Source organism: Cynocephalus volans, chromosome 4 (assembly GCF_027409185.1).
Source record: "Cynocephalus volans isolate mCynVol1 chromosome 4, mCynVol1.pri, whole genome shotgun sequence".
Taxonomy (NCBI): Eukaryota; Metazoa; Chordata; class Mammalia; order Dermoptera; family Cynocephalidae; genus Cynocephalus; species Cynocephalus volans.
In genome coordinates, this window is record NC_084463.1 from 14,886,356 (window position 1) to 14,912,151 (window position 25,796).

At 55.6% G+C, this 25,796-nt stretch overlaps 1 protein-coding gene across 16 annotated transcripts in view; it reads left to right on the plus strand.

Annotated features, from left to right (window-relative positions):
* Positions 1-3,080: 3,080 nt before the first annotated feature.
* PHLDB1 (pleckstrin homology like domain family B member 1) overlaps positions 3,081-25,796 on the plus strand; it is a 46,072-nt gene continuing 23,356 nt past the window's right edge. For 7 of the 16 annotated variants that reach the window (XM_063095814.1, XM_063095816.1, XM_063095815.1 and 4 more), the window contains exons 1-9: positions 5,862-6,063; positions 9,055-9,135; positions 9,797-9,920; positions 10,946-11,116; positions 18,627-18,752; positions 20,431-21,779; positions 24,249-24,518; positions 24,949-25,089; positions 25,197-25,334. In XM_063095814.1, coding sequence (XP_062951884.1) covers positions 6,019-6,063; positions 9,055-9,135; positions 9,797-9,920; positions 10,946-11,116; positions 18,627-18,752; positions 20,431-21,779; positions 24,249-24,518; positions 24,949-25,089; positions 25,197-25,334 — 2,445 coding nt within the window. In that variant the 5' untranslated portion in view covers positions 5,862-6,018. Of the gene's footprint in view, positions 3,159-5,605; positions 6,064-9,054; positions 9,136-9,796; positions 9,921-10,945; positions 11,117-15,766; positions 15,932-18,626; positions 18,753-20,430; positions 21,780-24,248; positions 24,519-24,948; positions 25,090-25,196; positions 25,335-25,796 lie in introns of those variants that run through there. The other 9 variants (XM_063095808.1, XM_063095810.1, XM_063095812.1 and 6 more) reach the window with 6 other exon arrangements.

Sequence of the window (25,796 nt, forward strand, 5' to 3'; positions counted from 1 at the left end):
CTGCTATGGTCTGAATGTTTGTCCCCTCCAAAGCTCATGTGGAAGCTTGATCCCCAATGTGGCAATGTTGGAAGGCAGGGGGCCTTTGAGAGGTTATTGGTCAAGAGGGCTATGCCCTCATGAGTGAATTAATCCACTCATGGATCAATGGGTTAAGCGATCAATGGATTATCATCAGAGTGGCAGTAGTTGCTATATAAGGAGAGAAAGTGAGCACATTAGCATGCTATTTCCCCTCACCATGTGATACCCTGTACCACCCCAGGACTGCTGAGAGTCCCCACCAAGAAGTCCATCACCAGAGGTGCCTCTCAACCTTGGACTTCCCAGCCTCCAAAACTGTAAGAAATTTTGTTTCTTTATAGATTACCCAGTTTCAGGTATTCTGTTATGAACAAAAGAAAATGGACTAACACACCAATGGAAAAGGAAAAGTTTTTTGCCCTGCTGTTCATAGGTCAGGGGGGTAAGTGGTTATTTAAGGTTTAGTCCAATTCTGGAAAGCTCCCCTAGGTGTATTCTCTGTGATCAGGTTGATTACCAAACCAGGACAGAGGCTATTTGAAAGAGAGAGATTACAAATTCAAGGCAATGAGAAAAATGGACACGTCTTTTTCCCCATTCTTTTGCCCATATGAATCCTTGTTCTTTTCAGCTCATAGGAAGGTCTTGAGCCACAGAGATTAACAAGACCAGTCTTCTGTCCTACCTAAATTTCTCAGTCAGCTTGGATGCATATTAGCTCTTCTAAAACACGCTGAGAAAAGAGCTTCTGCTCCTTTGTAGCTGCTGAAGCAAGTTTTGAGCTCTTTCCCAAGTTGGATGAAGCAAGGAGTTTCTTGGCATCATTACTGCCACCACACCTACACTAATGATGCCTGAGTTTGGGATCCAAAGAGGCCAAAAAGGGATAGCTTTATGGGAGACGGTGTTTATCCACTGGGATTGCTTGCTGTATGAGCAATAACACCTTTCCAGGGCTAGAGGGAGTACAATTTGAAAAGAGGGACAGAGTGGGAAATGTGCCAAAGCAAAGCCATAGCCAAGTGCAGAGGGCCTTAAAAAATCCACTCTTCCTTCCACACCCAGCCTTTGCCCTCTCCCCCTGCTTCCACTTTGGAAAGTCTGAAGCATGCCTGGAAGGCTGTTTTCTGCTTTCTTTCCTCTCTTCCTCCCCCTTTCCTGAGCTCCCAGCTGCTCGACCTCTTGCGTAACTGTGAGAGAGCACTGAGTTTTTTGATGGGCTCCAGATGTTGAGTGGGGTGGGGGTGGTAGGTCTTTAGTCCCCTGAGTGCTCTAACTGTGGGAACACAGAGGCCCGACACAGCAGGAGAGAGGACACATTGCACAGAGCCTTTATCATTGGGTCAGCTGGTCCCTGGGTTGGGAGGATAGTGAGAGAAGTTGGGTGCTGTTTCAACCCCCTGCCTCAGCATCAGCTGCCTCTTTGGCAGGTTTGATTATGCCCTGAAATTCCTCCTGACCAAGACAGTAAAGAGGAGCTGCAGGTTGTGAAACAGAGGAGTGAAAAGTCTCTGAGGTACCCCAATCTGAGCCCCTCCTTTCAAATGCTTGGTTTTGGCATATGGGATACAACAGTTGTGCTTTCTTTCTTTCTTTCTTTTTTTTTTTTTGTGCACCAGAATAGCCTGAAAATCACTGTTGTGATCTGCCTCATGAATATTGGGCAGAATTAAAATACTTTCAAACAGTACGAAGCGAGGAAGAGTAAGAGGTTTGCCCCAATTCCTGGGGTTTCCTGGTACCCACAGAGTATGCTGGAACCTGATTGTTCCACCTCCATTAGCTATAGCGGGTAGCAGTATAGAGCTCCCTCTCCCCTCCCCCTTCTTGTCCACTGCTTGGCTGCTGTCAGCTCCAGCCTCCAGCCTTGGGGGGCCCCCTGCTAATACTGGCCCTGTCAATGAGTGACCAGAGATTCCTGCAGTTCAGTCCCCTGCTGAACCTGGGTTAGGCAGAGAGGGTACAAACTAAAGCCACTGAATCAGAACACGATTTGTTTGTCCATTCCAAAGAGGACAAATTGTTTTTTGCTCTACACCCAGCTGAGATTTAGACCAGATTTGGGGGCTTTCGCTCCTTCTTTCAGTGAGGAAGAGTCTTGGAGGTCCCTCTAGTGCAGGTTAAAGAGGTCCAGTCTAGTTGAATTCAGCTCCCAAGGGCCTCCCCAGCCAGTCTCCAGGGGCAAGAGCTCGCTTTGCAAGTTAAGGATCCACTGTCAGTGTTAGATTTCGGGGTGGGAGCTGAGATAGAGAATGACTTCAACCAGGCTGTTTCTCGGCTGCTTTTAGGTGATTAGTGCCCCCTTTTCTTTATTAATCCCCGCTCCTACAGAGACCCAACCTACAGGATGGTGTGCTCAACTGTATGTCTACAGTCTGATCTGTAAACCAGCAGGTCTGTCGTGGGGGTGAGCTACATGGGGCAAAGGATAATTCCATTCAGCTTTCCTGTGCTTTACAGTTTGTATGACACTTTAACATATCTTCTTATACCTATCCTTAGGAAAGTCTGTGAAGCCTCATGTGCAGGGTTATCAACCCTATTTACAGCTCTTCATGATGGGGCTTGGTGAGAAGGGTGAGGAGAAGGGGTGACGGGGGAAGACCTGGGTACCCTCGGTAGGTGTTCTGGAGGAGATGTTGAGAGCATGCTATAGGGGCTGCGACTAGTAGGTTCTCTGGAAGCCAATGGAGGTTTCAGGCATCTAAGGTAAAAAGAAAAGGCATGGGGCACGGAGGAGAGAGAAAGAAAATGTCAAAAACATCTCAGCAGAGCATTGAAGCCTAGGGGTGGAGGTGGTCTAGGAGAGTCCGAAGGGGAGGGTGGAAAGGAGGGGTGTGTGGTGGCGGTGGTGGAGAGCCCAGCTGTAGAGATGAACAAAGCGGGCGCTGTGCAAGCGGGGGGAGGTGCTGCTGTGGGAAAGGGTGGGTGGGGGACCTTGGGCTCCAGTCTTCTCTGGCTGGGCAGGCGGACCGGACGGGGTGGGGGCGGGGACTAGCGGGAGGGGGGGCGGGACAGGCTCGCTCTCCTCCTACTCAGCGGGCTCCCAGGGAAAAGCAGCAGTGTCCTCCGGAGCCTGAAGCCGCCGCTGCCGAGCAGGGCGAAGGGACCGGTGTCCTCCTCCCCTCCCCGAGGTAAGGACGCCCCCTCCCCTTACGCCTGCGGGGCCCACTCGCTGCGCCACAGGGACTGGATAAGGGGAAGTACCCCCGGGGCCTGGCGAGAACCCTCCAATCAGCTCTGGGCTAGGGAGTTCGGAAGAAACCGGTGGGGGAGGAGGGGACGCCCCAGGTGAGTGCGTGGGGACGAAAGGGAATTTGTGGGGAGTCGGCTCCTCCGCTTTCCTGTGACCTGCTTGCTTGTGCCCTTCGGAACAGCTCTCAGCGCCGCCGCCAGAGGGAGCCCTCGCGCTTTACCCCCGGTGGGACGCTGAGCCTTGCCCTGTCAAGGCTCTCCCGCGGGTAGGAGGCGGACACTCGCTGCGTCCCGGGTGGCTTGCGTGTGTGATTATGTCCTCGTCTTCCACTCCCCCACACTTCCCCTCTCCGCCAACAGCAGGACTACGGAGAAGGGGGATTCCCTGGGGCGTCTCCTCTCCTGTCCCCCCCGCCGGCGGCCTCAGTGGACAGGAAGGGATGCGAGGTCCGGCTCGGAGGCACGGGGTTCCGGGAGGGACCTTTGGGGTTGTCCAGGAGATGGGAAGCACGGCTGGGGACTCCCAGGCACTACTCCAAGTCCCCAGGTCTTCAGGGGTCCAGGAGGCCGCATGGGGCACGGTGGAAGAGCGAGCCGCGGGCGCGCGCACGGTCTCAGTTCGAATCCCTAGCGGAGTTCCCCCGAGGGGAGAGGAGGTTGAGCCAAGTTATCTGGACTCCCCCGGGATGGGGAAGTGCGGGCGGGAGGCTGGGTGGGGTCGCCCGGCGCGGGGTTGCCGAGGAGCCCGCGGACGCTTCCGCCGAGACCGGCGTGAGCGGGGACTTGGCTGCGCGACCCAGCGGCCCGGCGGAGGACCCAGGCGCCGGGGCGGGGCTGCATTCTGGACCCGTTAGCTCAGCCGTCCCGGAGGCTGCCCGAGGCTGACTCATCGGACCGCGGACGGCGGGCTCACCCCCGCAGCAGTCACACACAAACACCAGCTCCTCACCGCGCCAGGTCAGGCAGCCGCGCTGCGCCCCGGCCCCCCTCGCCGCCTTCCACAACACAGCGCACACATGCATCCCCGGAATCACACCTCCGGTACACACGCACAACCCTTGCACACACCTAGGCCTCACCACATACTCCACGCGCACTTCACATCCGCGCCTCACAGGGAGCTGCCCCCAGCGCTCACGCAGCCCCGCTCACACACGCAGCCCCTGCTCACGCACGCAGCCCCAATCACACACGCAGCCCCGCTCACACACACAGCCCCTGCTCATGCACGCAGCCCCGCTCCTGCACGCATCCCTGCTTACAGCTCACACGCAGCCCACTGACACACAGCCCCACTGATACACGCGCCCCACTGATACACGCGCCCCACTGACACACGCACCCCCTTCACACGCAGCCCCACTGACACTCAGCTCCACTTGACACACGCAGCTCCACTGACACACGCGCCCCACTGACACGCAGCCCCACTGACACGCACCCCACGGACACACGCACCCCACTGACACGCGCCCCACTGACACGCGCCCCACTGACACACGCGCCCCACTGACACACGCGTCCCACTGGCACACGCATCCCACTGACACACGCGTCCCACTGACACAAGCGTCCCACTGACACACGCAGCCCCACTGACACAAGCATCCCACTGACACACGCATCCCACTGACACACGCGTCCCACTGACACGCGTCCCACTGACACAAGCATCCCACTGACACACGCGTCCCACTGACACACGCGTCCCACGGACACAAGCACCCCACTGACACACGCAGCCCCACTGACACAAGCATCCCACTGACACACGCACCCCACTGACACACGCGTCCCACTGACACGCGTCCCACTGACACAAGCATCCCACTGACACACGCGTCCCACTGACACACGCGTCCCACGGACACAAGCACCCCACTGACACACGCAGCCCCACTGACACACGCGGCCCCTCACAAACACGTGCCTCCCACACACTCAGCTCCTCTTCCCGCAGCTGCCTCGCAGGAAGGAGCGGTCGGTGTCTGTGGGGCCGCCCCCTTTCCCCGCCGCGCAAACAAGCGGCTCCTTCTTCCTGCCCCGCCGAAGAAAGGCCGCTTGTCCCGCCGGCAGGCGCAGGCGGAGCGGCCGCGGCAGGCGGCCCAACACTGCGGCCTTGTCCTACCCGGGCGGCCTGCGGAGGGGCAGGCCGAGGGAACGTGAGGGGCCACTCCCTTGCGGAGCGCCCACTGCGCCCTGCGGTTCCGGGGAGCTGCCTCTTTCCAGCACCTTCCCCTCGAAAAACACAACCCCACGCTACACTCGCGTCTCTCCCCCTGGCGCTGTCTCCCCTAACCTCTGGCGGCCACCTCTCTCTTCCACCTCTGCGGCCCCCGTCGGCCCCCGTCTCCCTCGTTGCCTTCACCTCCCCATCTTCCCGCCCCCTCAGTTCCCCCTCCAGTGCCCTCAGTCCACCTAGTGCCTCCCCAGTCTTCCCTCTGTCATCCCCTCCACTTGAGGACCCCTCATCCCTCAGTCTCCCTCTTTCGCCTTCCCCTCCCAGCGTCCGCGTCTCCCCTTCCCTCGCCCCATCCCTCCGCAGACCCCCTTTGCTGTCTGTCTCATTTTTCTCAACCTCAAGTTCTCCAGTCTCAGGCCCTCGGACAACCCCTCCCTCCAGGTCCCCACCACGCCCAGGCGTCCCGCCCACTGGGCTCCCAGCCTCAGTTTCCTTCCCTTCCTGACTCCTTCCTCCGCGGGCGGCCCTTCCTCGAGGGCGGATGTGCGCCGGGAAGGCGAAGGTGGCGGCTGGCAGAGAGGATCCCGGCTCGGCCCCGCGGCCCTCGGGCCACGGCCATGCGACGCCTGGGACGAGTCCTCGGTTGGCCCCCCGGGACACAGGTGAGGCCTAGAGTGACCCGTGGGGGTCTAGGGAGCCCTCGAGCAGTGGCGCCACGGAGGGCCGGGCCTTTCTCTCGGGAGCTAGCTTTGGACCTTTCATCTTGGGCCCCGGTGGGAGCTCGGGACCTCCTTCAGTGCCTGGTGGGGCCAGAGCTCGTCGACTCTTCCCCCCCCCCCGGCCTCCCTCCGCCCTCATTCGGGTGCCGAGATCTCCGAGGGGTGACTCTGGGCGCCTCACTCGGCGGACAGGGCTGGGGACGGGTGTCCCGCGTGCCGGCGCCTTCCCGCTGGGCGAGGAGGCCGGGCCGGGGTCGCCGCACGCGGAGCCCTCCCTGTGGCTCGTCAGAGGCAGGCACCCAGGCCTCTGCCACCCTTCTCCCGAGGAGGCGCTCGGGGGTCTGTCCCCGAGGAGAGGAGGGCGACCGAGACCCGGGGCTCACCGCCCGTTTCCTCGCTCGAGAGCCGGACTCACGTCGCTGGGGCCTTTTTTCGGCCGCGGGGCGGGCGGGGTTTCCCGGAAAGGCCGTGGAGGCCAGGGCGGGGCGGCGGGTGGGTAATGACAGCGCCGTGGTGAGCAGCGGGCGGGTCGGGCGGAAGCGGGTCAGCCAGCGGGGGCGCCCCAGCGCAGCGTCCTTCGCCGCCCAGGCCAGGGTGCGGGTCCGAGGAATGGGCGCCCCCAGGCGGCGGCTCTCCCGGCCGCGGCGAGACCCCTTTGTAGAAGCAGCGTCCGAGTGCTGCGACAGGTTGGTCTGGTGTCTCTTTCTGCCTCACCTGGATTAGGTTTCCCGAGCTGGGGCCACAGCCTCGCACCTCCCAATCTCTACATCTTTTCTTATCTTCTCCCTACACCTCTCACCTTATCTCTACCTCTCCTTTCACCTCCTTATTCCCTTCTCTCCTCTACTCTTGTTCCGCATCAACCTTATTCCTTTACAATTTTAATCTCCACTTGAAGTTCTTTGGTGCAAATAAATGAGTACACTCACAGCCGCCTCACAGGGAGATAGTGACAAATACTCCATTTTGACAGACAAAGAGACTGAGGCCCATACAGGTGAAGTACCTTGTTCGAGGTCACACAGCTCATAATAATAACTGGTATTTTTATAGTGCTTTGCATTTCCCAGAGTTGTTTAATTAGTATAGTAACTGAATCTTCAGCCAGACCTTTTTTTTTTAAGCTAACATCTTTATTAGGTATAATTTGTATACCATAAAATCTACCCAATTTAATTTAATCATTTAAGCAATGATTTTCAAAAAGTATATTATATCGAGCTGTGCAACCATCATCACAATTTAATTTTAGAACATCTCTATCAACACCTCCCCCCCCAATATTGTGTGAATTTACAGTCCCTCTCCATTCCACCCCTCCCTCCAGGCAAGCTCAGATCCTGTCTTTTTTTTTTTTTTTTTTATCATTCTGGTTTTATAGAAGAATGAGTTGACTTTCAGAGAAGTTAAATAACATGTCCAAGATCTTACAGCTAAAAATAATAAAGTCAGCATAGAATTTAAGGCTCTTGCATCCTAGTCTAAAGGTCTTTTCACTAAAGGATGATACCTTTCCTTCACCATTACTTATTATTTTGTTTTTCTTACCCCCTCTTTTACATAAATCCCCCATTCCCAACTCACTCTCTTGCCTCTCACCTCTCAGAAATTGCTGAGGGATTTCCCTGAGACTGAGGAGCGATATAGCAATCTTTTCCCGGAAATTCTTCCCATGGCCAGGACTCCTGGGGACATGCCTGGCAAGCTTGGGGTTTGGTGAGGGTTAACGTTCTTTGCCTTCCCTCTTCCCAGGCAGTCTTGGGGTGGGCCCCAGGCTCTGTTCTGGCCTCTCTTCCACTAGCTTGGGTGGAAATGGTGACGGAGATGATGTAGTTCAGTCCCGGAAGGGTGGAAGCTGGGAGGGTAAATTTAGTAACTCCATAGCTGAGGCCCTTGGGATCCGCTGCCAGGGTTAGACACTCCTTGGAATGCTGGTTTCTGTCTCCACTTCCTCTCCAAGTCACCTAGTAGATGGCTAGAAGAAAAAGTGGAGGGAAACCCGGCTTTCCTGGATATACCTCCCTACCTCCAACTATACTCTTCTCAGCTTTCCCCAGTAACATTTCAGCAGCAGATGGGAAGTTTCTCACCTTAGCAAGTTGGACAACGGATAGGCATGTGGGCACACATTAGTACACAAAGGTTGTTCCTCACATTTCTCAGGTTCCAAAAAAGGAACCAGGGAGAGAGGGATGGGTGGTGGTAATGGGTGGCGGTGGGGGATTCAAGTTCTGGCCCTGGAATTTATCTCACCCCTAATTTTAATTTATCTCACCCCAAGCCAGTTAAGAAACCAAGACTCCTATATTCCCAGTATTAGTCACCACTAAATTTTTTTAGCTGATTGTGTTGCTTTCTGGGGAAGAAAGGATGCAGGAGTTCAAACATATAGAGATGGAAGGAATGGCTGAGTTTTTCTTTTGTGTCTCCTTAAGAAAACATCCTGCTGAGACCCCTGGGAAAAGAGACAAAGGGAGAAGAGGAGACAGAAAGGTTGGGGAGGGAGCTTCTGTTTCAGCCCTGCCACCCACCTGGGGCTACCAGTGTCCTTGGAAGGGATTTTTCTCACCCTGCTTAAGCCTCCACACGGCCGAGGGTCTTCAACTGCCAAGACCTGGGTTCTGGGTAGTATAGGACAAGAAAGCACAAAAGTACACGTTGGGCTCTGGGGTTGTTCGTGCTTATAGTGGCAAGAGCCAGGACTGATGTGGTATGGTATCAATGCTGTGGCTGGAGACCGGGCACTGCCATCCCCCCCAAACCCCTAGCACCTCACCAAACTCGTTAGCTCCCTCCATTTTTCTTCAGCATGAGCATGCTGGGAATGATGGTGGCTGATGCTGCCCCTGCCCTGAGAACCCCGCCACAGAGCCTATTTCTTTCCCTCTTTTGCCCTGGCCTCCCTACCTCACCTGCTTTCTGCTGTGTCCCCAGGAGTTCTGGAGCCCTAGGACTATGGATGCTCTCAATAGGAACCAGGTAGGCCCTGGATGCAAGACCCAGGCCACGATGCAGGTGAGTGGGGTTGGGGCCATGGGGCAGGGCTATTGGTGAGGATGGATTCAGTTCTTCTATCCACCTGTGGTCCCAACCGAAGGAGAGCAGCAGTTCTGTTCCTCTCTGCCCTTCCCCAGGTCCCAAGCCTATTAACAGCTCAGTCTTTATCTGAATCAGGTTAATTGGTTCACCCAGAAACTACCCTTTGAAAGTCAGAAAGCACTTTACAGATTGACCCTGGGCTGTATCACTCCTCAATCCATGCCTCTACCCTCCCTTGCAATTTAGTTTAGCAGGTTACCAGCAATTACCAAGTGGATAGCCATGGGAAAGTCTTCAGGGTGCTTGATTTACCCTTCTCTACAGTACCCCCTCCTCCTTACCCAATGCCACTCTCCACCTTGTTCTCCTTGTTTCCGTTTTAATAGACAAAAGGGACAGTTGAGCCAAGACTTGAGATAAATCCAGTGGGACAAGTTAGTGGCCTAGATTCAGATCTAATTACAATTTAGTGGAATAATGCTCTGTGTAAGATTTTGTGCTGAGCCTCTCAGCACCCTCAGAGCCGTTTGGAGAGTGGCAAGGGCTGGTGAGAGTGCTGGTGTGACTGAGACTAGAGTGGTAAGGTGCTGGCATGGAGTCTCTAATGATGCTCATCCCCCACCCGTACTACCTGCAGAAAGGTCCCTTGGACCTGATTGAGACAGGCAAAGGGCTGAAAGTGCAAACGGACAAACCCCATCTGGTTAGCCTGGGCAGTGGGCGGCTCAGCACGGCTATCACACTCCTGCCGTTGGAGGAAGGTAAGCATGGACAGGGTGTCCCACCTGCCACCCTCCATCCTTATAGTCGTTCCTGCCCTGGGGGCCAAGTTCCTGTAGGTAGGGGGCCCTTCTGCTGTCTGCTGGCAATGCTCACCTCCCCACCCCACCAACTTGCTTCTCTGGTCTCTGTCTCCCAGACTGCCTACCTTCTTTGGTAGATAATCTGGCTCCATGACTGGGATTAAAAATCAGCTTAGAAACAAGGAGGAGAGCACTGAGAGAAACAGGAGAGCACATTGCTCTTAGCAACCAGTGTGACCAAGAAGAAAAGGGGCCCCAGTCCACAGCAATGCCTGGCATGGGAGACTGTATTGGTGGAGAATGGATAGATGGTAGTGGGGTCAAGGTCTCCCAAGATAAGGCCCTGGCATGGCCCCCTTTACCTTTCAGCTTCTGCCTTTCCTCTGTCCTCTCCTGGCTGCACTTGTTGCCTGGGTGATGCTACATTCCCCGCATTCTCCAAATACCAGTCCCAGGGGCTCTGCCGGGGGAGGGTCTGCTCCTGCAGAAGTTGTGGAGGGAGAGGGTGTACTGAAGAGAGAAGGAGTGAGGGAGGGGGTGGGTTGCAGGTGGCAGAAGGGAGCAAGAGAAGAAGGAGAGAGGGAGATTTAGAAGAAAAATGGGGGGAGTGGGATGAGGGAGAAAAGGACAAAAGGACATAGGGAGAAGCAGTTGCGAGGACCAAGGGAAGGTCTGCAGAAAAGAGGTCCCCTTTCTTTGCTCTATCTTTCTTTGCTCTATCTGTCCCCTGTCTTTGTTCTATCTGGGTCCTGCTGTGATCTCTGGGCCTTTACATTCTCAGGCAGAGTTTTTTCTGTTTGAGAAGAGCTTCTATCACTTACTGTCTCAACCAGGCTTAGGGGCCCAATAGTGGTGGCTAGTGGTAAGCAGGGATTCTTTCTGGAGTAGGAGGTAGAAATGTACTTCCACTGTGCCCTCCTTGTCCCGTCCCTACCTCCTCAGCCTGGACAACCTCTCTGACTCAGTTTGCCTCCTGTCTCCAGGGAGAACGGTGATTGGCTCTGCAGCCAGGGACATCTCACTGCAGGGTCCAGGCCTGGCTCCAGAGCACTGCTACATCGAGAACCTACGGGGCACCCTCACCCTCTACCCTTGTGGCAATGTCTGCACTATTGATGGGCTCCCTATCCGGCAGCCCACCCGGCTCACTCAGGGTAAGGTTTGATTCTCCCAAACAGAGGGGCAGTCTGTTTAAAAGCCTGTGCTTCTTAGGTACAGGGGAAGCCTGCTGTGGTGGTTGCCATGGGAACTGCCTGAGTGGCCATACTGGGGGTGGTGTGCTCAGGTGCATCTGGATGTGCCTAAACAACATTCCAAACCCCTCCAGCACCCAGACTGTCTTCAACCTGCTTTTCTTCTCTGGTCACTCACACCCAGCCTCCCCACACCATGAGGAGAGAAGAGGTTCTGATTCCTGCTATCAGAGGGCCTGGGCTGTGATGTGGTTGTTAGCATTGTTGGGGAAAAGCAATTGGAGCAGCAACAAGAGGGTATCAGTAGCATTCTTCAATGATGCCAAGCTGGAGAGGAGAACAACACCCCCTGATGGGGATGGGGCAAGCGCAAACTCTGATAGCAAAATCTGAGGACATGCCTGCTCCCACTGCAAGACAGTTAACAGTAGCTTTTGGGTCATGAATATGCTGTTTCCCAAAGCAACAGGCCACTCTGTTGTGTAAGGTAGCTGTAAAAATGGAGTCCCTAATTACTACGATTACCAGGGAGGTAAGGGGTTGGCCCAGGTGGCACTTTGACAGACCAGGTGTGTTCACCCTGGAAGCAGGGTTTCAAGCATCAATTCATACAGTGAATCATCAGGTTAGGGGAATGAGAAAAGCAGATTTGGGTGGGGGTTTAGAAGTGGGGTTAACATGAGGATGGGAGCTTTGGACTAAGCCTGGCTCTGAGCAGGAAGACTGATGGCCTGGCATTTTTTTTTTCTGGGGACTCTTCCTGGCTAAATCCCCTTTGCAGTGGAAATCCTACTCACTCCACTGTCTCCCTCTCTCCTCTGTTCAGACCCCTTGGGGCCTTTGAATACTAGCTGATCCAGGAGATCTGACCTTGCCAGACTCCTTTCTTCCTGCCCTTGAGTATGGGCAGGGCGTGGACCACTGATTCCTGGGAAGCAGGTCCGCCAGCAGCAGCAGGCAGGCCCTTGCCTTCTCTGGGACTTCGAGGCATCTGATTCTTTTTTTTTTTTTTTTTAAAGATGACTGGTAAGGGGATCTTAACCCTCGACTTGGTGTTGTCAGCACCACACTCTCCCAAGTGAGCTAACTGGCCATCACTATATAGGGACCCGAACCCGTGGCCTTGGTGTTATCAGCCCCACACTCTCCCAAGTGAGCCACAGGGCCGGCCCGAGGCATCTGATTCTGAATGAGATGAGCAACCCCCCTAAATTGGAGCTTTGGCTATCATGCCATCTGGTTCCTGACAATCCTCTTCCGTCTCAGAGAGAGCATCTTTTCCAAGGTATGGGTGCTTGGAGGTGAGATAATAGAGCATAAAGGGAGGCAGGGTCAAGTTCAAAGAAGGCCCAGCCCTTACTCCCCCAGCCCCAAATCCCACCACTTTCACAGGCGAGAACATTCTTACCCTGCATGTTGTGAGTAGGGTGGAGGAACAAATGCTCTGTAGGCCTCTCTTGTCTGATCTTCCCAGGGCATCATTTAGCTTCCTGAGAAGAGGGAGGGCCTGGGGCCAAGATGGAATTCTTAAGCATTTCCTGTGGCCCCAGTGACCTCCCCTTCCCCAGCCACAAGCCCACCCTGCCAAGTATGTACCCTCCCACTCTCTTCTGACCCTAAACCCCCTTCCCTTTTTCTTCCCCTAGCCCCAGAGCCTTCTTGTCTGGGCTTGCCTGTCTCAGAAGCTTGGCAGCCTGTGGAGGGGTAGGCAGAGGCACAAAGGAATGGGTGTTCTTCTCCCCAGTCCTCCCCCTCCCTTGGGCTCCAGGAGCTGAGGGTTTCCTTGTCTCATCTCTGGAGCAAGGCACCAAGCTCAGCCCTGCCTGGCCCCACTCCGGACATTCTTGGGAGTGCGTTTCCTTGGAAACTGGGTGGCTCAAGGGTACATGTGCTATCTCTGTGTGTCTGTGTAACTGGAGTATGTTTACATGTCTCTGGATGTGTTTGTGACTCTGGGCTTGTGCATCTCTGTGTTTGTGTCTTTCTTTATGTTTATGGATCAGTGTGTTTGAGTGGGCGGCAGGGGTTAACTCAGGACTGATGGTACCAAAATGTCTGTGTGTGTACTCCTATGTGTGTATATGAGAACTCGCTGGCCACATGCCTGTCTGTGGGCATGTGTACAAGAAGATAATTTTCTCTGTCTTATTCCTGTAATCTGGCCTTGTAGTGGGGACCCTCCTCTTTGAAAAAGAGGGCTGGTCAGAGTGCAGACTTATAACACCAAGGTCATGGGTTCAGATCCCTGAACCAGCCAGCTGGAAAAAAAAAAAAAAAAAAAAAAAAATTGAAAAACAGAGTGCTACCCTGGGAATAACAAGGAATCTGCTCTGGCTGGGCCAGGACTTCGATACATCATTCTGGGCACTGTGCCTAGCCATAGGCAACTTGGAGAGACACACTTCATGAAATCAGAGATGTCAGCGACAGGCTCTTCTTGCAGGAATATGCCCGGGCCAGGGGAGTGGGGAGGCAGTCAGAGAGCAGATGCCAATCTTTACCATAGAGCTATGAACATGGGAGCATGAAGTGAGGGAGCCAGGAAGATTTGGTTCCACCCCCTCTACCCAGGCATCTTGGCACATCCCACGCTGCCCTCTTCTCTACAGAGCAAGGGGTGGAGCTAGGAATAGGACCAAATAAATGAGGAGGAATCTCAATCTGGGTCTAGTCTGCTCCACCCTGAGATCACAGCGCTAGACCACATGAAAGATCTGGGAGGGGACTAAGTAGGGGAGGACCCAGAAAGCCACACAGCTCAGGGCCCAGGCTGTCTAGACAGTAGGTCCCCATCCACGCCTAGCATTCACTGCCAGCCCTTGTCTGTCTCCAAGTCTTGTTCATTCCGTAAGCCCCTCGTTGGAGGGTAGGGGCTTGCGTGAGGCCAGCAGAGGAGTGTGGCTGGGGAGCCAGGACTCCTAGGTTATCCAGCTGCCTCTCTCTGGGACCCAGAACACTGAGTCTCTTCCCCTGTCACCCAGTTATTCCTTCTGTAACCTGAGAGTGAAGCCTCCAGCATTTCTCCATTATAAAACTGATAAAGATCTTGGCTAATAAACCCTAAAGGTAGGAGAGCAGCAGTGAAGGCTTCTAGCTTCCCACTTCTTTGTCTCTGCCTCCTGCCCTATTTCTCACTGGCCAGCATCCTTTGGGTCTGCCTGGGTCTATCCAGCTGGCCATCACAGTTTCCAGATGGATGAATCACTTCCTGAGGAGATTTTTTTAAAGCCTCCCTTCATTTTGCATTTGACCCTATGTGGTTCTTCCTTTTTCCTTCAGAAGGGGACTAAGACGCGTGTGCACATGTAAGCGTGTAAATGTGTGCATGTGTGTAGTATGGCAGTGTGGCTGGGTGGGGTAGTGAGTGAGCTGTTCAGCAAGGGTGGAAATTTTGCCTGATTATTTCTCTAAAGAGGAATAATCTTTACAAATCTTTTTGTTTCAGAATCTCTCCAGGGACTGAGTGAAAGGATAGCTATGCCTGAGTGAGTGTGTAAATAAGAAAGGGGTTGGAGACTGGGGGGCTGTGTGCATAATAAACGTGAGAGACTTGTGTTTGTGAGGGTGTTTGTGTGATTCAGAGTGTGCACAGCTGAGAGGGTGTCAGCGTGACTGAGCAAGTTCTTGTGTGTATCTGAGAGAAAGAATGCGGTGTGTCTTGTAAGGTTCTAGTGTCCACAGTCCGGGTCCCTGGAACTCTCTGGGACCCCAGCTGGATGGTAGGTACCTGCGTGGCTCAGAATCTCAGCCTGACCCTAGGGGCTTCAGAGGTAGGTGGTGCTGTGTTTCCCAGATAGAAACGGTACCTTATTAGGGTGGGAAATCTCTTTGCTGGGGCCAGCACAACTGCAGATTGTGGCTAGGGAGGTAGGGTTGGCTTCAGGGGCCCCAGGAGGTGGACTGGCTTGATAGGGGCAGTGTCTTGGTCCAGCTTGGGTCATGGGGTGAGCTGTGGGGAGTGGGGGCCAGAAGAGGAGGTGTTGAGGATGGAGATAGGAGCTGGGCTCACTGCTGCCTGCATTGCACAGAGCATTGCCTTGGCCTGAACTCCCAGCCCAGGGTGACCTTATCATAGTGTCAGACTGAGGGCCAGAGCCAGACCTGGTGACCTAGGTGAATTCCTGGGGCTCCTGCTCTTCCCCTCTCCCTCGCATATGGAGCCCTGGAATGTCAGAGCTGGACCTCTGCAGTCATTGAGGCCAGCCTCTTCATTCTGTAGATAAGGAATCTGAGGCCAGAGGGTGTGACTGGCCCAAGGTGACACAGCCAGGCAAGGGCCAGCACTGTCTGGATCCCAGGCCTCAGCCACTGACCCCCCACCACAGAGGGCTCTGAGTGAGACCCTGCCAGCCGCCTCACTCCCCTTATCCTGCCTCCTGGCTCTTCATATTCTGACCTCTGTATTTACCTCTCACCTTTCCTTCCTTCGGTCAGCTCCCTTGACCCTTTCCTCTCCCGCCAGCCCAGCTGGCTCCCTCGCAGCATCCTCCCGCCCCGCCCCGCCCTCTCCATCCAGCTCCCCGCTCTTCTCCATCACTTCCTCTTCCCCTCCGCCTCTCCTTTGTCCCTCCCTCCCTGGCTCCCTTCCCCCGCCGCTGGTGGCCGGCCCTCCCCTCCCCGGGCATTGGCGGCTGCTGGCTGCCTCGCTGCTGCTGCTCCGGCGCTGGAGCCAGCGGCGCGGGAGGTCGGCCCGCCCCCTCAAAGGCCCGGGGCGGGCCGGGGACCTGGAGGGCCCGAGCTAGCGGGGACGAGCGGTCCGGTGGTCCGGGTTCGGCGGTGAGTCCTCAGCCCTGGTCCAGCCACAGCCCCAGGCAGCCGGACATAGAGAAGCTTTGGCCTGGAGGGGCATTTGAGGGAGGGTGGGCGAGAGGAGGCGGGTGGGTCCTCAGCCCCCTTTGGGGAGTTGGAGGCTGTGAGACTGGATTGTTTATGTGCCCTGAACATTTCTGAATGGCGAGTCTGTGCTTGGGGGCACTTCTCAAGGGTGCAGACCTCATCTTCCCCACCTCAGCAGTCCCTTCCTCAGCCCCACCTCCAGATGGGATTGAGGGGTCCTGGTTAGGATGAGGGGAGCCTGTGTTATGGCCAAAAGGGGTCTCTGATGGGAAAGGCCAAGGCCCTCCCTCTCATTTTCCCTTCACCCAGCCTCTCTTTGGTCAACTCATTCTATTTGTGTGGCCAGCAGGGCAGTGACTGTCGCTCTGTAAGTGTGTAAGCATGTATGCCTAGGAGTCTGTGTGTGTTTCTGTGAGCGTGTATGTGTAGGAGTTTGTGTGTGGCGTTTCCCCTCTGCATCTCTCAGATAGACTCTACCCTCTCCTTTGCCCAATTTTTTCCTCCAGATGTACAACTTCTCCACCCACCTGGACACAACTGGGCTCTGAGCCCCTCTGGGCATGAGGGGCATGAACCATGACTTTGGCTGGATGGGTGGGGGTCCCTGGCATTCTGAGAGGGCTGGCCTTTGTAGTTGTGGGGCAGAGAGGGGGCTTCTTCCTAGAAACAGGCTGGCCAGGCCCCTGGGGGCAGTAGGGGCCAGAGTTGGGGCAATGTCTGGAGCCCCTGAGTGCAAATAGAAAGTTAATTTGGGCAGGAGCTGGGCTGCTCTCAGTCCTGCTGCCCTCCTGCCCGCTCTATTAATATGGATCCAGCTCTGCTGTCTGGCATCACTATTTATAGCCCAGAGGCAGCATGGCCACACCCCCTCTGTGTGGGGGGGGGGGCAAAGGAGAGGGCAGGGAACTCAGTTATAGGTGCCAGGGTGGAGGTTCCGTAGATGCCCATAGCCTCCTTGGGTGGGCCTGGCACTGCTGGGCTGGAATCCACCCAGACTCCCCACCTATTCCCAGCCTGGACTGTGTGGTCATGCTTCTGATGCCCACCACCCATGACCCCCTCCCAACATGAACCCAGGGTTGAATGGTTCTGTCTAGACCCTGTTAACTCATCATTAATTATCCTACTAAATGGCTGAAAGGAGGGGGAGGGGCCTGGCAGGGCTCTTCTGAAACAGCTGTGTTTGTAATTAGGTGGATGGTGTGGTTGGCTATTATTTATTCCGATTAAGATTGCTCTGGGATTAGCTCCTCTGATTGGTGGCTTGGCAGGGAAGACTGCCTCTTCTCTTAATCAATCGTCATTGTTGGTGCCCCCCTGCTTGGGAGGGCCTGTGGATGTGCCAGGGTAGTAGGTGGCTTTGTCCACTGCGGTTATCTGCTATGCGCTAGCTGCCCCCCAACCAAATAGCAACTCTCAGGGTCCCAGGAATAGGCTTCTGAGCTTTTCAGTAGGCGACCTGCCAAGGTACCCACATGGCCTGGGATGCCCCTTGCCCTGTGGCCTGCCTGAGCTGAACTGTCTAAGCGTCCAGGAATGTAGAATTCTCTGCCAGTCTTAGCTCAGACTGGCATGAAGCTTGGGGCGCCGAGTGGCACCAGATTGGGTAGACAAGAGGCTGGGGCCAGGGGCCAGGGGTGTGGATAAATTGCAATGGTGGGTGGTAGAGAACATCAGGGCTCTGGCTTCTCTCAACACAGTATCTTCTGCAAGAGCCCTCGAGCATGTGATATGGCTGGGAGGCGGAGTTCTGCCAGCCAGGCTTAGGCGCCCATGGGCACACCTGCCGCTGTGCACACTCCTGGTGCCACAGGCTATACTTTCTGGCTCCCATACACCCTTCCCACTCCATGCACTCGTACTTCCTGGGCAGGACTGGGCTTGTGTCAGCTGCCTGGGAATGTGCTTGAGTGAGGCCGGGCCCAGTGGCCTAGGCTTAGTTAGATTCCAGGGGAGACCAGGGAGCAGCCAGAGGGGTTCTTTGTCATAAAGAAAGAGGGTGATGGTCACTCCTAGACTTTCAGAGAGGGTGGCAGCTCTCCTAAGGCCACACAATAATAAGGAATCATAGCAAATTCTGGGCTCTGCTAGGTCATCTTATTGATCCATGGTTTTTCCCTTGTCTCCTAATCTCAGAGCTTTTTTCATGTCCCTAGAAGTTGCTGCCTCTCAAACTGATCCTTCTACCCATGGGACGGTGGATCATGGTTGGGGATGGGGAGACATGGGTGTCTATATTCTCTGAAAAACTTTCTCCATTTACAGAATATTTTCACATACACTGCCTTATTAGCACTGCAAGATCAGTGGTATTGTACCCATTTTTCTGATGAGATCACTAGACTCAGAGGTGAAGTCACTTCACCAGAAGATTTCATAGCTAGTAAGAAGAAGAGGAGTTAGGACGAGAACTCAGATCTTGGGACTCACCCACCCGTGCCCTTTCCATTCTTTCCTGTGCTGTGGAGCCCTGGAGATGGTTGTCTCAAGCACAGGCAGGATCAGGTGTGGAGTCTCTGAACACTGAGAGTGCAGGTGGAGATGGCTCTTTGGAGCCTGGAGTGAGCCTACTAGTGCTGTGGGGTGTGGTAGCTTCAGGCCTGCCTGCCCTTCCAAGTGTTTGTTTTCTCCATAGGCTGCATGTTGTGCCTGGGTCAGTCCACCTTCCTCCGGTTTAACCACCCGGCTGAAGCCAAGTGGATGAAGAGCATGATTCCAGCAGGAGGCCGGGCCCCTGGGCCCCCCTACAGCTCTGGCCCTGGTAGGTACCCAGCTGGGGCAGGGGGTTGGGCTGGTGACACCTTTGGACAGTCCTCCTTTGGAGTGCTAGGGCAAGGATGATACTGATGGTCTGGGATTACTGCCTCCTACCATGGACTGGTGAGAATGCCAGGCAGTGGGCAGATCCCAGGCAGTGCTGCTTGGCTGAAACTGGGGAATCATGTGCCTTGAGGGATGGAGGGTTCTGCCAGACTGTACCCCACTGCCCTGGAAGATGCCACTCAATATCTGGGACTCTGGCCCTCTTGTCATCTCCAGGGAGTCAAACCCTCAAGAGTGGCTTGAGGGGCAGAAAGAAGCATTAAGCTCAACCCCCTGTAAGCTCTGGTAGGTCCCAGCTGCTGCTGATCATGTCCTCAGGCCCTGCCCAACCCTCAGGACATGCCATGCCCGCCAGATGACTCAGTGGAGCAGCTGGAGTTTGTGTGTGAATTATTGATCCCCAGAGGAGAATTGGTGATTGTTCCAGGGAACCAATACAGGCCCCCTCAGCCCAGCTGCCTAGGGGTGGGGTGCAGACCAGGAAGCTACCAGTGGGTCTGCTACCCTGGACTTTGCACTGGCATTGCGATAGCTATGGGATGACAGGTGTCAATGTGGTCCTGGGGCAGGTGGACACATATGTCAGGTATACCTAGTGGGGTGGTATCAGTGGCCTAAATGTATAGTCTGAGACCTGAAGAAAGGTGGGTGGTCACTGGGATCACCAGCACCCATGGCAACCCCTTTGACTATGTCCCTCACAATCCCCATAATTTGGACCCATAATCAGTCTTGCAAAGGCTTTCCCTTCTCCTCTCTCAATCCCTAGTTTCTTCCAGTCTCCTGGTGGCTCAGAAGCCTGGGTTCCCAGTCCACTCCCTAGTTAGTTTTACCCTACCCCCATCTAAGCCTTGTCATACCACTCCTTTAGCTGTTTGGGACAGTGGTTCCAGGGACTCCTGGTTGGTTGACAACAGCAGGGGCAAGGCAAAGGCAGGCTCTTGCTGGTGTGGTTTAATAGGATAATTGGAGGCACTGAGCTGCACCTAGTTGCTGGCCAGCCGGGCTTCCAGGAACCGGCAACTAACACCAGATCCCTCCCCTGCCACTGATTGGACAAAGTGGTGTGGCACACACCCCTTGCCCAGCCCTGAAGGCTTTGTTTTTTTCCCCTGGGCCTCTGGCTGCTGTGTTGGGAGGCCCTAATGTCCTATTAGACAAGGAGCCCCTTGAACTTCTGGCCAGCTTTGCAGTAGGCCTCCATCTCCTTTGCAGAATCTCCACCTGCTCTTCCTGAAGGAGAGGTATAGGAAGTTGGGGAAACCAAGTCAGGGAAGAGTATAATTTTGGGGTGAGTTGGCAACAACTAGGCTTAGAAATACCTGACATTGTTGCTAACTCTGTCCTAGGTCATTAAATGTTAGAGCCAGGATAGTCCTGCCCATCCTCATCCTTTACAGAAGGGGAAACTGAGGGCAAGTGACTTGGCTAAGATTGAACAGCAGGTCAGTGGCAGAGCTGGCTGGTAGCAGAACGCAGATCTCCTGGCTTCTTCTCCAGAGCCTTTGCAGTCTCACTGTGCTAGGAGGAGGTGGAGTAGTGTCCTCACTCTTGTGCATGTGCATCTCCCCAAAGTCAAAGACCAGGGCCTGAGGCTTCTTTGCATTTCCCTTCAGCAGAATCAGAAAGTCTGGTGAATGGGAACCACACCCCACAGCCTGCAACCCGGGGACCTTCGGCCTGTGCCAGCCACAGTTCCCTTGTGAGCTCTATTGAGAAGGACTTACAGGAAATCATGGACTCACTGGTGCTAGAGGACCCTGGAGCTGCTGGCAAGAAGCCTGCTGCATCCTCTCCACTGTCACCGATGGCTAATGGTGGGCGCTACCTGCTGTCCCCCCCAACCAGTCCTGGTGCCATGTCTATGGGCTCCAGCTATGAAAACACCTCTCCAGCCTTCTCTCCACTTTCCTCACCAGCCAGTAGTGGGAGCTGTGCTAGCCACTCACCCAGCGGGCAGGAGCCAGGACCTTCCATGCCCCCACTGGTGCCTGCCCGTTCCTCCAGCTACCATCTGGCCCTGCAACCTTCACAGTCCCGCACGAGTGGTGCCCGCTCCTCTGAGAGCCCTCGGCTGGGCAGGAAAGGGGGTCATGAGAGACCTCCCAGCCCTGGTCTCCGGGGTCTGCTGACAGACAGCCCTGCAGCCACTGTCTTGGCGGAGGCCCGCAGAGCCACTGATAGCCCCCGGCTGGGTGGGCAGCTGCCCGTGGTGGCTGTCAGCCTGAGTGAATACCCAGGTTCTGGTGCCCGCAGCCAGCCTACCAACATTCCTGGTAGCCCCAAGTTCCAGCCTCCAGTCCCAGCTCCCCGCAACAAGATTGGAACACTCCAGGACCGCCCTCCCAGCCCTTTCCGTGAACCTCCAGGCACCGAGCGAGCATTGACTACCAGCCCCTCACGCCAACTAGTGGGCCGAACATTTTCAGATGGGTTAGCCATCCGCACCTTGCAGCCTCCTGAGAGTCCCCGCCTGGGCCGGCGGGGCCTGGACAGTATGCGAGAACTCCCTCCTTTGAGCCCATCTCTGTCCCGACGAGCTCTTTCCCCAGTGCCCACTCGGACTACTCCAGATCCCAAGCTAACCAGGGAAGTGGCAGAGAGTCCTAGGCCCCAACGTTGGGCAGCCCATGGGGCTTCACCAGAGGACTTCTCCCTAACACTGGGAGCGCGGGGCCGTAGGACACGGAGCCCCTCACCCACACTGGGGGAGTCCCTGGCACCTCGCAAGGGCAGCTTCAGTGGCAGGCTGAGCCCAGCCTACAGCCTGGGCTCTCTTACTGGGGCTTCGCCCCGCCAGAGCCCCCGTGCCCAGAGGAAGCTCTCCAGTGGGGACTTGAGGGTGCCTGTCACACGAGAGCGGAAAAATAGCATCACGGAGATCAGTGACAACGAGGACGACCTCCTGGAGTACCACCGGCGGCAACGCCAGGAGCGGCTCCGGGAGCAGGAGATGGAGAGGCTGGTGAGTGGATGCCAGGAAGGCTGCCACCAGCCATGACAGGATTTCTGCCAGGGCGTAGGCAGGCCAGCTGGCAGTGTAGGGGTTGTGGGGGGATGGCTCTTGGACAGAGCCTCGGCTTCTCAAGCTTCCCCACTTCCAGGATACACCTTAGTAACCAGTATCTCATGGTTCTGGTCCCTTGAAGAACTTTTTTTTGAAATCCCTAAGGTTTTATTTTAAATTCTTGCTAACTTTGCATTTATTCTACAATGTAGCATTTGTTTTAATGTATAAATTAAGTTTCACATTATTTACCTGAACACAATGAAGCTGTAGGAAACATATCACATTTATGTGAGGCCTCGTACCTCTCAGTTTGAGAAACAGGTCATGATGATTAGAAGGCTGAGGGCCAGAGATGGGAATGGATTTGTCCAAGGTCATACAGCAAGTTCTGGTAGAACTGAAATTGGAACCCATGTCTCCTGTCTTTCCAACTCTGCCTGAGTCTCGTTCTCTAGAAAAGCCCCTGGTCTTTCTTTCTTGCTTATCTTTGGCCTCTACAAATGGATGGAAGCTGCTCACTCTGGCCCAGGCAGGATCATCTGGAAGTGTGGTTGGCTGGGAAGAGGGATAGAACAGGGTGGGTAGCCCCTGGCCTGACCCCAGGCCTGCCTGTGATTGAGTGCATCTGCGTGCATGCGTGTGGGTGTGTGCATGCGTGTGGGTGCGTGCAGGAGCTGGGTGTGGCTCTGGGCAGCTGTCCTGGAGATGGCATCTGAGCTGGGTGGGGGCTGGGATTCCCCAGATAGCACAGGGAGCTCAAGGGGCGCTGGCTGCTGTGTACATACTCAAGCCCACATATAGGAGAATGGATTCTGCTCTCTCTCCCTTGAGCGTAGAAAAACAAGAGTTCTTGGGGCGGGGAGGGGTGGCCAGGACCCTGGGATTGGTTTGAGGAGGAGAGCCAGAATGAGGAGGTTTGTCTGGAGACCCTTTTGGAAGAGGTTGGGACAGTTTTGGGTGAGGGTGTGGTGGGTGGGGGAGAGATGAGGCAGGATCCCTGGTCTTTTCCTTTGCTGCATTTTTTCTTCACTGTTTTTGCCTTGGCCTGGATGAGAATGCTTGGCCACCCTGAGGTCTCATCCTGGAGAGGGGGCAGTGAGCCTGGCACAGGCAGAGAGGTGAGACCAGCCTCCCCCAACTCCTCCATTCAACCTCCCCACCCCTCTCCCCACACACAAGCACACACCTCGCCACCAGCCCTGACCTGCCCCACCTGCCACTTTAAATCTTGGAGGCTGCCTGCCCTGCCCCTCCCACCTCAACCAGGCTGCTTATCTGGGTCCTGAGGCAGGGGCGGGGTCACTGGCCCAGCCTCCTGGGCACTGAGGCTCTGTTCCTGGTTTTTTTTTGCCGTGGAATTGGGCAAGCAGCAGGAGGGAAGCTGGGTAAGTGTCTTGGGCAGTCATGGCCAAACTGTAGGTGGTGAGAGATACCCGAGGAGGTGGAAGGACCCTGAGAACCATGGGAGCCTTGGGGGCTGGGCCTTAGAGGTGGGGTGTTATGAATGGGAGAGAGGGAAGCAGACCAGGGACATGATTGTACCATCTATCCTTCACCTCCTAGGCCCCTGAGATGTGACTGTATCTGAATGGGGGGGTGTGGGGGGAGGGGACAGATTAAGTGGCAGGGCATGGAGCCCTCACACCCTGAGCCTGGGCATTCATGGACTGGCAGCAGCCCACCCTGCTGGTAAAGAGCCAAGGGCTGCCTAAGGGTGACTTGGAGCTAAGGTGGGGATAAGTAGGACCAGGTCTGTCTCTTCTCCATGTGTGTCTGTGGCTGGGTGTCAGGTCCCTATGGGCCCATGGGTCTGTTTTCCAGCCCTGTCTGTGTAGGAGCCCACCTGTCTTTATGCTAGACTGTGTTTAGTGTGCGTCAGTGTGCACTTGTGCATGTCAGGGCTGGTGTCTTTGTGTGTATACCTGCCTATTAATGCAGGGCCAGTGTACACATTGCGTCCTTGTGGGCCTTTGTGTCAGTGCTGGTGTGTCAGTGAGCCTTTGTGTCTGTAGATCTGTGTGTAGCCATGTCAGCATGAACACTTGAGTTTATCTGTGTCTTACTGTGGTCTTTAGTCTGCCTGCTAGTGTGTATTCTTGTGTGTGTTTGGTCGTGTCCCTGTGTGTCCATGAGAAAGTTCCATCCTGGGATAGAATGAGAAGGGAACGGAAACAGGAAGATGGGAGGGGCTGGCCACGTGAGCAGGTGGCACAACAGCCTGGTTCCTCTTGCCCACTTCTGGGCCACCCTGCTTGCCTCTGCCTCCCCCGGATCTTGGGGTTAGGCCTCTCCTGACTTGATGCTGAGGCCCTAGCCCCTAGTGTCCTAGCTATCCCTCCTGATAGGACCCTGAGCCTGGCTGTAGGTCCACCAGAGCTCAGTCTCCTCCTCCTCCTCATGCCCTGCACTGTCCACTTTTCCCAGGAACGCCAGCGCCTAGAGACCATTCTGAACCTGTGTGCCGAGTACAGCCGGGCTGACGGGGGACCTGAGGCCGGGGAGCTGCCCAGCATTGGGGAGGCCACTGCAGCATTGGCACTGGCAGGCAGGAGGCCCTCACGAAGCTTTGGAGCTTCTGGGAGAAGCAGTGAGGAGACTGGAGGTGCCGCCCAACGCCTGTGGGAGAGCATGGAACGCTCAGATGAGGAAAATCTCAAGGAGGAGTGCAGCAGCACCGAGAGCACCCAGCAAGAGGTGGGATGGAAGGGACTGGACAGGGCGAGGGGGCTGGGGCTGGACCTGCTAGGGGGCAGCAGCAGCTGGCATGGTGAATGCCAAGGCCCAGTGAGGGGCAAGTAGTTAAAGGACCAAGTTTGGGAAGAGACCTGAGACCAGAGGTGTAGAAATGAGATGAGGAAGAGAAGGGAGGTGTCAAGTTTCCCCAGCTATGAATATGCTTTATGGCCTGCCTTTCCTTAGAGCCCCACCCAGGCCTGGCACTCAGTAGTAAATCTTTATTCCCTTTCACTGAGCCCTTATTGCTCCTCTTGCAGGGAGGAGAATTAGCCTCCTGTCTCAGTACAGTTACCCCTTCCAAGTTCCCTGAGGAATAGGCAATCCATTCTCTTAGTCTGATCCTGGAAGGCTTTAGATTTCCCTTGCTGATGGCTTCTCTCCCCTCCAGCATGAAGATGCACCTAGCAGCAAGCTCCAGGGAGAGGTGCTAGCCCTGGAAGAGGAGCGGGCTCAGGTGCTGGGGCGCGTGGAGCAGCTCAAGGTCCGTGTGAAGGAGCTGGAGCAGCAGCTGCAGGAGTCAGCCCGAGAGGTAAGCCATGAGGGTGCTGGTTGGACTCCTACGTAGGCAGAGTGGAGACCTCCAGAGAGGAGCCTGAGGCCAGCTGCCTTGACGAGGACTCTGGTGTCTGCCCACAGGCTGAAATGGAGCGGGCGCTGCTGCAGGGGGAGAGAGAAGCAGAGCGGGTGCTGCTGCAGAAGGAGCAGAAGGCAGTGGACCAGCTGCAGGAGAAGCTGGTGGCCTTGGAGACGGGCATTCAGAAGGAGAGGGACAAGGTAACCCACAACTGGCTCGGCCCAGTGCTGAATACCAGTGGCCTGGGAGAGAAGGAGAAATGCCTTCTCTGGGGCCCTGTACCCCTTACCTCATTATCCATCCTGCAGACCAGGTGGTCTCTGTGGCCTCCAGGGACAGGGGGCCTTGTGCTCTGTGGAAGGTACCAGCTTGGAAGGCACTGCTAGGGGCTGGGCTGATGTCTGGGGTTTCCTCTGTCTGGGTCTCTGTGCTACTTCTGGGTGCCTGGGTGCCGGCTATTCTGGGCTCTTCACGGCCCTCTAGGAAGTGCCAAAGCCCCTTCTTGGGCAGTGAGCACAGCCCAAGGGACTGATGCTGGGGAGTGATTCAGGTGCTTCCTCTCTGGAGCACCTCTCCCTCCAAGCATGGTTCACATGCTTAGGACGTGGTCTTTGGGAGACGGCCCTCAGGCCTCTGTTGCCCCTGAGCCTTTAGGATCTGCA